General features: G+C 34.8%; 1 protein-coding gene across 2 annotated transcripts in view; it reads left to right on the forward strand.

Annotated features, from left to right (window-relative positions):
* Positions 1-13,284, forward strand: part of Cdep (Chondrocyte-derived ezrin-like domain containing protein) — a 741,059-nt gene that overhangs the window by 205,902 nt on the left and 521,873 nt on the right. For both annotated transcript variants that reach the window (XM_090413128.1, XM_090413137.1), the window contains exon 9: positions 3,817-3,940. In XM_090413128.1, the coding sequence (XP_090269254.1) occupies positions 3,817-3,940 (124 nt within the window). The remainder of the gene's footprint in view (positions 1-3,816; positions 3,941-13,284) is intronic.

The following is a 13,284-nucleotide window of genomic DNA, read 5'->3' on the forward strand; positions in this document are numbered from 1 at the left end:
AATAATTTTTACATTTTTTCATGAAGTTTACCCCTGCTATAACTTACATGTTTTGCGTTTAGTACTGCCGTAGATTGTTGCGCAGACTGTTTTATTCTATCTGCATTTTTCATAATTGTAGTAACAGTCGATGGAGGTAAGTTCATACTTCTACAGACATTAACACGTCTGCTCATCTTCCATTCTTCGAATCACCTCCATCTCTTTTCAAGTGTGAATAATTTCCGCACCTTCTTAACACCAAGTTCTGCTAACGTTTCTACACTTCTTTTATCAGACATGGTATGTAATTACATACTTTATCAGTTTAAATATGTATGTTTGTAAAATAAAATAAATAGAACAATTAGGTAGATTCAACAATAAAACTAGGTTTGATATATATGTGTCATAGTAGCTCGGCAAACACTCAAACACTAGAGTGCTTGCTAGCGTCGTTTCTCAGTCAGACTGCACTATAGTAAGAAAGCACGTGCAGGCATCTGGCAGTATTGCGAATCAGTGTAAATTGAACCGCCATAAACCGAGGGCTTCCTGTACTTGATAGAATGACTTGCAATTTCACACGAATGCTTATGATGGATGTACAATCTTAGAAAAAAAATCTTGCCGATAGTGTTGCCATCTATGGTCAAGGCTGAGAACTTTTCAGACCACCCTCATATATATATATATATATATAATATATGCTTGTGTGTGTGTGTGTATGTATATATATATACACACACAGAGAGTATATTTATAGATTGTACACAGATGGTATATAGATTAGTTTTTTTGTCTGTTATTTGTCTGTATGTTTTTTTACCTCATTGCTTTTACACCTATTTTTATACTTATTATCTTATGTTTTTTTTTTTTTTGTGTTGGGCCCATATATAGGAGGTTGGCTGGTCAACCTATAGTACGTTAGTACCTTATATGGGTGGTGGGTTGTGAAAGGAGAAACTTGTTTACATTTGATTTGAACGCCTGTATGTTGTATTCCTTGGGAAATATGTCTGGGGGGGGGGACTGTTCCACAGTACTGCAGTAGCAGGGATGAATGAGGAGGAAAAGAAACTTGTTTTGTGGGTTTCGAGGTGTGCTGTGAAAGGATGTAAGGATGTTGGGTGCAGCTGTACGTGTTCCAATGGGCTTAGTACAGGATGGGGGAATTATTGATGCTGTTTCAGATGAACATTTCGCATGGAAATATTTATAGAACATATAGATTGCAAAGACCAAGCGTCTATGTGAAAGTGGATGGAGTGAGTTGGTGAGGGATGGGTCATTTATTAGTCATATTGCTCTCCTCTGTATTGAGTCAAGCATTTTGAGGGAGCTTTTTGGAGCCCCACTCCAGATGTGAGAGCAGTATTCGAGAGCTGGGCGAATTTGTGACTTGCATAGTGTTAACAGCTGTTTAGAGGTGAAGTAGTGCCTTGAGCGAAAGAGAAAACCTAGTTTTTTGGAAGCTGAGAATGCAATGGTTGTGATGTGTTTATGCCAGGAGAGGCTTGATGTGAAGGTAATTCCGAGAAGAGAAATTTCATCTTGTCTGAGAATTTGAGTGTTATCGAAAACAATGCTGGGGGAAATGGTTATTTTTTGTGAGAAATAAGACAGACCTGGGTTTTACTAGCGTTGAAGTTGACAAGGTTATCTGAGCCCCATTGGTGGATGGCTTGGAGGTCGGAATTAAGGGCAGTGGTGGTTGATTGTTCTGTGGGTTGAGGTGAGTTGTGTAGGAGTAGGTTTGTCAAATGAAAGGGAGGACTGTAATGTGCTGTCATCTGCAAAACTGTGAATTGGATTAGAGGTCAATTGAAGTAGGTCATTGATATATAGAAGGAAGAGGGTCGGTGAGAGAACTGAACCTTGTGGGACCCCAGCATTAGTTAGATGATGAGAGGATAGGGAGCCATCTACCATCACACATAGTGTGCATCCAGACAGGAAGCTGGCAATCCATCTGCAGAAGTCCTGGGGGCAGTCCAAATGATGGGAGTTTGCTTAGTAAGCCTTTGTGCCGGACTCAGTCAAAGGCTTTGGAGATATCAAGTGCAACTACTTGGGATTCACCGAATTTCTCCATGGCGTTTGTCCAGTGATGGGTGATGTATGAGAGTAGATCTCCTGTTGAATGGCTTTGATGGAATCCGTACTGCTCTAAACCGTAAATTGGTGTAGCATAGCCTTTGCTGTACTTGCATTTGTTAACACAAAATTAAAGGCCTTTTAATCATAATTATGTATAATGCTGTCATTTGATTGATTTAATAGACTTAAATAAAAAATTTTGTTTTTATTGTTGATATTTGGTCCTTTTTGCTAAATATGAGACTTTTTCTTTGGATTTTATTGAACCATGATTTTTTATATAAATATATTTATACAATCGTCAACCAGTTTTGCCAGCTTGGGTCTGTCTGACTTCTTCAGGACGAGAATTGTTACATTATCATGAAATGCTACAACAGAAGAATGCAGTAACGACCTTAAAATCAGTTAAAAAAATTGAAAAGGACGCTTGACATTAAGAGCATATATCATGGAGAATTAATCATTGTTAGTAGATTGCGTTTTATAGTTTTTCACGTAATTCAGTTCTGCTGAACATAGTGAATTTATTAAGCTTTTCCAAATGTCTTTTAATATCATACCTTGATTTCTATTGAGATTGTCTCCTGTACAGAGTACCACTGCAGCTTCTTTAATGTTTCTACATTTGAAATCTTCAATGTATGGCATGGAGCTGTTGTCCCAATCAATGGAATGGTTTGAAATTGAGAGATGATGGGCTAATCCCGACGTGTCTCTTCTGTTATTGTTGACATCTCCAATATGTTCTTTTTTTCGGATTTCTAGTCCACGTGATGTTTGGCCTACATAGTTCAGTCCACAGGAACATGGGATATTGTATACTCCTGCGTATTTGTAGAATGTGATGCTGTCCTTAGGAGATCTTAACATGTGCTATGTAGTTAAAATAGGTTTAAAGGCAACCCTGATGTTGAAAGACTTCATGACTTTTGCTGTTTTGTTGGAGACTGCATAAGGTATGACGATGTGTACTGTGTCACTTGAGGTTGTTGCTGTGGGCTGTTTCTATAGAGAATCTTTTGAATTATATTTTAACTACACGACCCATGTTAAGATCTCCTAAGGACAGCATCACTTTCTACAAATACGCAGAAGTATACAACATCCCATGTCCCTGTGGACTGAACTATGTAGGCCAAACATCAAGAAGCCTAGAAATCCGAAAAAAAGAACATATCGGTGATGTCAACAACAACAGAACAGACATCTCACGATTAGCCCATCATTTCTCAATTTCGAACCATTCCATTGATTGGGACAACAGCTCCATGCCGTACATTGAAGAAGATTTCAAATGTAGAAACATTAAAGAAGCTGCAGTGGTACTCTGTACAGGAGAGTATCTCAATAGAAATCAAGGTATGATATTAAAAGACATTTGGAAAAGCTTAATAAATTCACGATGTTTAGCACAACTGAATTACGCGAAAAACTATAAAAACGCGATCTACTAACAATTAATAATTCTTCACGCTTTATGCTCTTAATGTCACACGTCCTTTTCAATTTTTTTAACTGATTTTAAGGTGGTTACTGCATTATTCTGTTATAGCATTTAATGTTAATGTAACTATTCTTGTCCTGAAGAAGTCAGACAGACCCAAGCTGGTGAAACTGGTTGACGATTGTATACATATATTTATATAAAAAAATCGTGTTCCAATAAAATCCAAAGAAAAAGTCTCATATTTAAAAAAATTTGTTTTTTTAAATGCTTACACATTTGTTTAGCTGAATGTGGAGATTTTGCTGCAGAAGATTATCCTGATCACACTTATGTGTCTTCATTCAAGTTTGTTCCTCACCAGGATGCTGAGTTTCAGCACAAGATAATGGAAAATCATAGAAAACATGTGTAAGTATTATCTTCATAAATTTCATTTTAATTCTTCATTTTGAAATATAAGAGAATACAAAAAGCAATATTTTACAAGTTTCTTATTTAAATGTTTATTTAAAAATAATTCGTTGCTTTAATAGTAGAATGGTGAAGTATGTCTGTGTGTGTTTCTTTGCAAGAAGTTTTGTTTCATACTCAGACTTTGCTTTCCATACAACAGTTGTGACTATTCTAGCCTGCTGCTTATAATTTTCATAATGCACATCAATCCTTACGCACACAGCATTCCTTCCACATCATCCTTTTCTTACGAATCTCTTGGTTAATAAGATTACACATCGATTTGAACTCATACTTTGAACTCTCGGGACATACTCTGGTACTATATCATTTAAGTATTGTTAAAGTGCTTCCCATGCACAGTCGATACTTTTCCCATCCAGCAATCGATCCCATTCCAATGAACTCAGTATACTCCTCAGCTGGTCATAATTTCCTGCTTTGTAGTTCAGCATGTAACCTTTTCTGAATGGAACACTCATAAACTTAGTCACTTCCCCCAAGTGAGTATTGCATGATTACTGTCACCAACTAGAGGCAGAATAGTGACATCTATAACTGAAACACCCTCTGACACTATAATCAAATCTAACACTCTTTGACCTTGAGTTTCTTCTGCCACATGCTGCTTGAGGAAGTTGTCACGCAACAGCGCAATAAATGCATTTTCATTCTTCTCATGAGATTCTGCTGCTGCCCAATCGATATTTGGATAATTAAAGTCTCATGGAGGAAATGGAAGAAAGAATACTATAAAAGGAAAATAAGATGATAACAGTAACATGAAATGGCTATCCTAGCTATATGGAGTAATTACTTTAAAGGATTGTTAAACGAAACAAAAAATACTACAAGAGTAGTAGAAAACATGCAAGATGAATGCAGTCAAAAGTGCATATTGATGCTTGTGGTAGAATAAAAGCCATCACAAAACTAAAATATAGAGAAGAAGTTGGAGTAGATGATATTCAGCCAAAAAGCTCAAATATGGAGGTATAAAAGTTTTATAGTGGCTGCACTGCATAATTCGAAAGGCCTGGTCAGAGGTCAAATTCTAGATGATTTGAGTACAGCTCTTATAGTACCCATCCATAAAAAAAGGGAAATAAAACTGAGAATTAAAGAGAAATTTTCTTACTGAGTATCCCAGGAAATGAGAATGTGGGGTTTGTAATAATATGATCATGATAGGCACCTTTTTGAGAGTGTGTGCACAACAATAGTTAACTTTTTTCCCTATCATTTAGGAATACTGAAAATTTTATACTCCATTTTTAACTGAGGATTAATTTAACTTTTAAATATAATTGACCATATAATTAGAGAAAAAAAATCATAATAGTGCTCTATAGTATAAATTATATCAAAAGAACAAATCAATAATAATTTGAGTTACTAATATTTCAGTGGATTCCAAACCAGCATCTGGACGGTACTTACATTGTAGTATCACCACCATCTACCTAAAATACAGCGTCTTCAAAACACCTTCACATAAAGACAAGGCTATTTGTTCTAATGACATGGACCTTGCTACAAATCCTGTTATTTATGAAATACTTTTCAAGAAAAGGTCTACAACCCCTATAAAATAAACAAAATAGTGCATGTCCCCATTCCACTTACTTGGTACAAGATCACAACCAAACTATTTTCATTTCCCATGTTAGTAGTATACATCTGAAAGATCAAGTTCTTCACAAATATAATTATGTCACTTTCAAAGCCACATATCTAGCTAGCAACCTTCATCCACTCTCTGAAAAACAAAATAGTGCACTCCTTTTGACTGATGCACCCTTGCACATCCTGGAATGTAATATAGCTCCTAGTGCCTGCAACTTAGCATAGTTCGAAACAATGTTCCCTCTAAGATGTGCATGGGTGCACCAGTCAAAAGGAGTGCACATACCTAGTAACTGTTCACACAAATTTTTTTTCTTTTAGAATTTCTAATTTACAGACAAATTAATTCAAATTATGTAGTAAATCACACTTTTCATCCATTTTATTTAGTAATTTCTCCAATGTCTCCACTCCAATATTACTCTAACCCATTCCAACTTAAAACACTAACTAGTTTTAGCCTGCAACATGCTAATATCAGCAAGTTGCAAAGAAGTATTTGTTTAGTGTCTAGATAGTACAGTCACTTGAACTCATGCAAATGGTGATGGATTTTTGTACCTATGCTGATTTCTGTGAATTAATTTAATGCTTGCAATTTTAGTTACAGCTAGATGAAAAAAAGTCATCATTAATGTGAGAAATACCACATTAGTACACACAGAGTCTGTGACTGGAAACTTGCACAGAAAATGTTTTCCATGTGTACATGAGCCAGCAAAAATTAGAAGGAACATTGATTACATCTGTTAACATCAATTTTGAAGGAACATAAAAAAATGCATTTATAGTCATCTCCATGTCAAGTCAGGACTGGCAGATCATGCACTGGATATTAATTCATACAGGATTAAATTGAAGAAGACAACTGTGCTGCAGACACTAGGTCTGAAACAGTACTTTTAAAATCAGCATCAGATATGAAATACTTCCATAACTTCAATAAGCATGGCTGCATTAATTTGTCTAAGACTATGAGATATTCATTCTATGACCATATTTAGTGAAATGACTATTTTTATGTAGCCCTTGATAAAGACAGTTTCTTTTCAGTTACAACATGAATGGTTTCTGCAACATTCTGAGTGCTGTTAAGTCTTTATTGCATTGTAATTTGTGCTCCAGAGAAGCTGGTTTCAAACCAGAGAAATATTACTAACACAAATTATTTGTTTTGTTCTTCTGTTGTTCTTTAAACTGTAAATCACTATCATAAATAACCAGCGCCTAAAATTATCATTAGAGGGTGAAAGCAAAAATTTTTAGTCATACGAAACATCACTTGTAGGTGAAAAGGATCAAACGGAACTGTATATTAACAGAAGATTATTTGGAAATTTGATGCTTAACTTTTTTTTAATTATTACAAATTTTCAAGAAGGACATGGGGAGGGTGTATGCTAGGTTATGTACATGGATCACAGAGTGGCATTATGACTGATATTGAAAGTGGAGATATTCTACTCAGCTCTTTATTTTATGCAGTTGATATTATACTCTTAAATCCAGTACCAATTTTCAGATTCCCTAACTAAACTGAATATTGGCTGTAATAAACTGGATATGAAAATCAGCAATAAAAATACAAAATCTATGAAAATAGGCACAAACACTGAAAACATCAACCGCATGCTGACTTACAGAACAAGCTATATAGGTTGTTTTGTTCTTGCCCTCTTCATTAATATTTAATGAAGAGGGCAAGCCAAAAATGAAAATAGACAGCAAAATAGTATGGTAGGGAGTAAACTGAATAAATTTATATAGAATAAGAGAGAAATTGACATATTTAAAGATATTTTAACATATTTAAAAAAAACTTAGAAAATTAGGAATGAACTTGACATTGTTAGCATTCAGAAATGTATGAGCAGATATAATCTAAGGTGGTGTAGTCACTTCAAAATAATGGAAGAGAAACGCTTAACAAAACAAGTGTCTTTTGCCAGGGAAAAAACCTCAGAACAATCACCAAAATCTTAGTAGATTAAAACAGGAAGGAATGCCTTAGAACAGTTGTTCCCAAACTTTTTCGATTTTCGGCGCTTTTGCTGATTCCAGGTTTTTCCAAGGCGCCCTATTTCAAATTCTAACAAGTACAGTTTCTGAAATAGCGAATAATTTTTTTTAATTAAAGGGTTAGGTAAAAATAAATAAAACACGTATTTAAGATCACAAAAAAAAAAAGTAATTGAACAAATTCGACTAATTATCATTAGTGGGATGGATGAGCCTGTTGATCACTGCACATTTTCTCAAATCTTGGAATCAAACTGGACACAGCCACCCTCATTGCCTTCTCCACATTGATTTTCGTGCCATACTTCATTTTTATCACAGCAACCACCGAAAATCCAGCTTTGCATAAATAGGAAGTCGCAAATGCAATTAAAATTCTCTGAGCTTTTTTACTCAGAAGGGGATATTCATCTTTTACTGATATCCAAAATTCAGTTAATTCCATGCTGCTAAATTTTGTTTTCAACATATTGGCATGACAAACTCAATAAGATTCTCTTCTTCTGTAGCAGTAAATTCAGATGGAGCACTGGCATCAAATGGATCTTGAATCCATGCAAATTTATTGATATTATCATTTTGAAAATATTTCTCAAACCAGGCGATAAGCTGTGATAAGTGTTCTTCAAAAATGGATTTCATACCTCGAGAGAAATCAACTCCATTGGAGGTCAAAAACTGTTGTAACAAGGGGAAACATTCTTTGCCTCCATCTTCATTCATTTTTCTTTTCCATGGTTTTAGTATTTTTATAAAAGCTGAAATTATCTCAATTGACTTTAAAAGGTGCACGTTGCATTCCTGCAGGGAGAGATTCAGAGCATTCATATTTTCAAAAATATCACACAAGTACGCTAGTTTTACCAAAAAATCTTCATTCACAAAATTTTCGGTATACTTGTGGTCTACCTCTTTAAGAAAAATATAAATTTCCTGTTGTAGTTCAAATGCAGGAGACAAAACATTACCATGAGAGAGCCATCCCGAAGTGCTATAGTACAACAAAGACGTGTGCTGAGATCCCATATCCTCACAAAGTTTTTTGAAAAACCTTGCCTTCGACGGCCAAGTTCTTATAAAGTTTACTACGTTCACTACATATTCTAAGACCTGGTTCAATGTAGGACTCAGATATTTTGATGCGAATGCTTCCCTGTGAATAACGCAATGGGTCCACAGTGCATCAGGGGCTTTGCTTCGAATAAGTGCCTGCAATCCTCCATAACAGCCAGATATAGAATGAGCACCATCAGTACAGACACCAACGCACTTAGTCCACTTCAAACTATTTTCGGATATAAAAGTTTCAAGGATCTCGAACAAGTCTTGAGCCATAGCACGAGCAGTGATACTTTTACAAAAGAGAAGGTCTTCTACAATGTTATCACCATCTATAAACAGTACATAGCAAACAAATCAAGTGAGCATCATTATTATTATCTGTGGCCTTATCCAGCTACAACCCAAATTCCTTCCCTTTTATTTTTTCAATTAATTGATCATTGAGGTCCTCCGCTATATGCTGTATTCTGCGACTGATGGTGTTATTGGACAATGGCACTTTTGAAAGTAGCTTCCCAGCAGACTCACCGATCATAATATTAACCATATCTACAACAGCCGGTAGAATGAGTTCTGCTGATAATATGAGGCTTCTTATATTTTGCAATTCTATGTGCCACCTTGTAAGATGCTAGCAAAGCATTGCTTAGTATTGATGCCTGCTTATAAAAATTACCTTTATGTTGATTTAACTCTTTTAACTTTCTGGTAAAGTAGTCACGAGATGTACTAACCATGCTGGGATGATTGGTTTCTAAATGGCGTTTCAACTTACTTGATAACATACAACATACACACACATTCTGGTGCCAAAACTGTCATACACAGTACACACTGTGGCCTCCTTTCACCATTGACCTCTGTCGACGTAAAACCAAAGTCCAAATAACTGTCATCATATTTTCGATATTTACGCTTCTTCACACTCTTGCCACCATTTGACGGTGTGCCCTCTTTATTTTCTCTCTCACAACACTTATTACTGTTTAGTAAAAACCGATTCATTTTTAAAAATACATACGAGAAGAAATACTTCAAAAACTTCACTTGATTAAATCACAATATTCCAGTTCATGCAATCTCCAAAAACTAATTCAACACTTAGACTGCGCGAACTGACAACTATTTATATACAAACACAAAGTACTGAGAAAGTTCGAGAAACTACTGAAACAATTGAGAAACTTAATTATTGCAGAGCGCCATCTAGTAACCATTTGTAGAGGCTTCTGCAAACAGTTATTACTAAGTTAGTTACTGGTTTGCACCAGGTCTGCTAGATGTCGACTCCTATCACATTGAATTGAAAATGGAAATAAAATTATGAAAAGTTTGTAATCACAGTGGCCTTGTGAGGAAGCCGCAGCTCCCCAGGGCGGCATGGCATACACTTTGGGAATCACTGCCTTAGAAGACCAAAATATAAGATTTAATGATATTGGAGTCCTGGCATAATAGACTAATTTGGGGAAAACTGTCAAGTTGGTAATGATGTCAACTTCCCTGTAGTACTATTATAATCTCTGAACCCTATGAAGTATACATATCATATTTGATTATGATATTAATAATTCTATCCCTCTTTTCTTGGCCATAAATGGATCAATTTTATTTGTAAAACAGTTTAAAATGAGAATTTCTCCCTAGCTTGATAGAATGTTGGTCGATTGGTAGTAGAGCTCTGCTACTAATGGCTCACGCAAAAAGTTAAGCAAGTTTGAGCGTGGTTAGTAGTTGGAAGGGTATCAATCATTCGATGCTGTTGGCACACTCTCCCTCGGTGAGTCTTTGGACTCCCTGGAGAAGTTACATAATAATAATAATAATAATAATTTAATGAAATTTGGCATTTTGCCATAAAAAAAAAAATCATGTCTACAGTACATTAGCAATATGGCTCTACATTCAATTACAGTGAAAATGAATAATGTTACTATGCAAAAATATCATCACATAATGATTTTTTTTTTTTTAATATAGTTGCCTCTCACTAGAGCAAACTGTTATAACAAACTTGCTCAATATAACAAACTACTGAAAAGTCCTAACCAAAGCTTCAGAGAGATATGTTGTGCTAAAAGAAATTGTTATAGTTAGACAGCTTGCTATAGTGAAACTATTCCTGCAGTCCCTAAGAATTTGAAATTCAACTATAATTGTCTACATGTTTTTCTTTACTTGTTTGTCATGAGAGGATATTTTGAAAGTAATGCCTGCACACACACATATAGACACTCAGGATATGGAGATGGCCTGGAAACATATCTTCTTTATTTCATTCCCTCAAGTCAGTACACAAACAACAGACAAGTCTTTTGCAAGTTTATCAAAGTATGTAAAACTGCATACAATAATCAAATTTTTGAAAAAGAAAATGTGAGCACTACTGTACCACTGATTACAGGGCTTTGCGGTAAAGCAACTTAGATGTAAATGTTACACATCATTGGGCATGAAGAACAAGAAATAGTAATGGTCAAGTTGACATTAATGACTGATCACAAAGTGGATGGCCAAAAATCACAACTGATAATTTCCATAAGCAGAAAGTTGGACAGTTAATGGGAAATATCAGCAAATAAGTCAGAGATTGTTAGCACAAAAACTGAAAACATTGGATTCGTATTGGTTTTCATTTAATATTTCACTAAATAATCATGGCTAGCATAATCAGAGCAAAACTTACACAAATCAAATCTGAATTAATTATGACAGATATACAAATGTGATGACCAAAGTTGAACCTCAGAAGTACATCTAAATCATTACATATCTAGGTTACAATAAATTATTCAAATTTTACCCAAGGAAAGGCAATACTTATCTTCACAAAATCAAGAATGGAATTATAGAAAAGTTGCATAAATCATTATGAACCAAAACTCCGTCTGTAGAATATGCCACCTTACTTCAACAAGAGCCAAAAGATTCAAACTCAACCTTCTCTCAGAAAGTAGATACTGACTGTCTTTTGAGGAAACAAAGTTGTTACTCAGCAGCAATGTATGGTAGAAAACTGAAAATAAATTTGTTAATGTGATGGTCTTGAGACATGTGAAACAATGAATTGAGTTCATGCTAAGGAACAGCCACTGATTTTGCAGCATGATTACAACAACATGAATCTGCCACAAGCATGTTTACTTTAAGACAGTGTTTCTCAACATGGGGCGTATGCCCCACAGAGGGGCAATTTGAATATTTTGGGGGACAATTAGAAAATGTACATGTATATATTTATATTATACTTTTTCAGAACTTGGCTGACTATTATGCTAGAGGGGAGGGCATGAAAATCTTTGAGACGTTGAGGTGGTGCATGATCAAAAAAACGTTGAGAAACACTGTTTTAAGAGCTATCAAAGATATCAGATTTGAATGGCTTCACTGGACTTCTTCTTTCCTAAAATGAAGATATCTCCAGGGCATATTTATTTTTAAAATGAACCAGATCAATATATCATTGTACTTTTCCTCAGAAGTGTGAATGTGATTCTGGAAAAAAAAAAAAAAAAAAAAAAACCTAAAGAATTTTCAACAATGACTGAAATTGAAATACTCATACTTATTACATTGTGGGGAAGGAGAGGGGTATGTTGAGAAATTATACGTGAAAATAAAAGGCTTCAAACTATTTATTTACTTACTTCACTGCTATCTCCCTTTTGGGTGTGGAACTATCAAAACTACTCAGTAATTACTGAGTAGTTATATATTTAGAAATGCATTACTAAATGCAGTGGTAATGCATTTCAAAAGTTATTTTGAAAGGCATTACTTTCAAAATAACTTGTATATATATATATCAGCAATTTTCTCTCAGCTACCTTTCATATAAAGGATGGGCATGTGGTGAAAGTTTCAAGTTAGGCTTGGAAGGATAATTAACATTTTACTCATTCAAACAGTTTATACTCGCACATCTTTGAGACAGGAGTGTTTAATAAGACAAAAGTTGACTTTCATTTCATATTTCACTAGATAATCATGGCTAGCATAATCAGAGCAAAACTTACACAAATCAAATCTGAATTAATTACGACAGATATAGAAATGTGATGACCAAAGTTGAATAATGAGGTTCTGTAAATGAACATCACTTTGACAGTGATCCTCAGTGATGTGTCAGAGATATAATACATGACCTTCAGTGACATGTGGTAATTGAGGGTCATGTGCATTTCCTTTCATAATGTATTTTCTATCCAAGGTATATGGATTGCATGACAAGCTTACTGAGATAATACTTGAACATTATTAGTGAAATAGCATGGTAATTAAAATGTACTTTTGTCTTATTCTATCAAAGAAATATGTATCAGATCTTTGCCTGTAGAGTCCTTACAGCTAACTCCTCTATCATTTGATGCATATCACTGTGACTGTTATTAAATTAAATTGCCAAGAAATTATATTTTTGTTAATGTTGACTCCTAGATAGTAAAAATTGTTCACTTGCTCAAATATATAATCAACGAGTTTGATTGGTCTTGATGGGTCCTTGAAATGCATGTGCATGTGCAGACACATACATTGTCTTTTCATAGTTTATGACTAAACCCATAGGCTTACTTGCCTTGATTAAATTAGAT

The sequence above is a fragment of the Typopeltis vanoorti genome, chromosome 2 (assembly GCF_054136105.1).
Source record: "Typopeltis vanoorti isolate ZY-2024b chromosome 2, IOZ_Tvanoo_1.0, whole genome shotgun sequence".
NCBI lineage: Eukaryota > Metazoa > Arthropoda > Arachnida > Uropygi > Thelyphonidae > Typopeltis > Typopeltis vanoorti.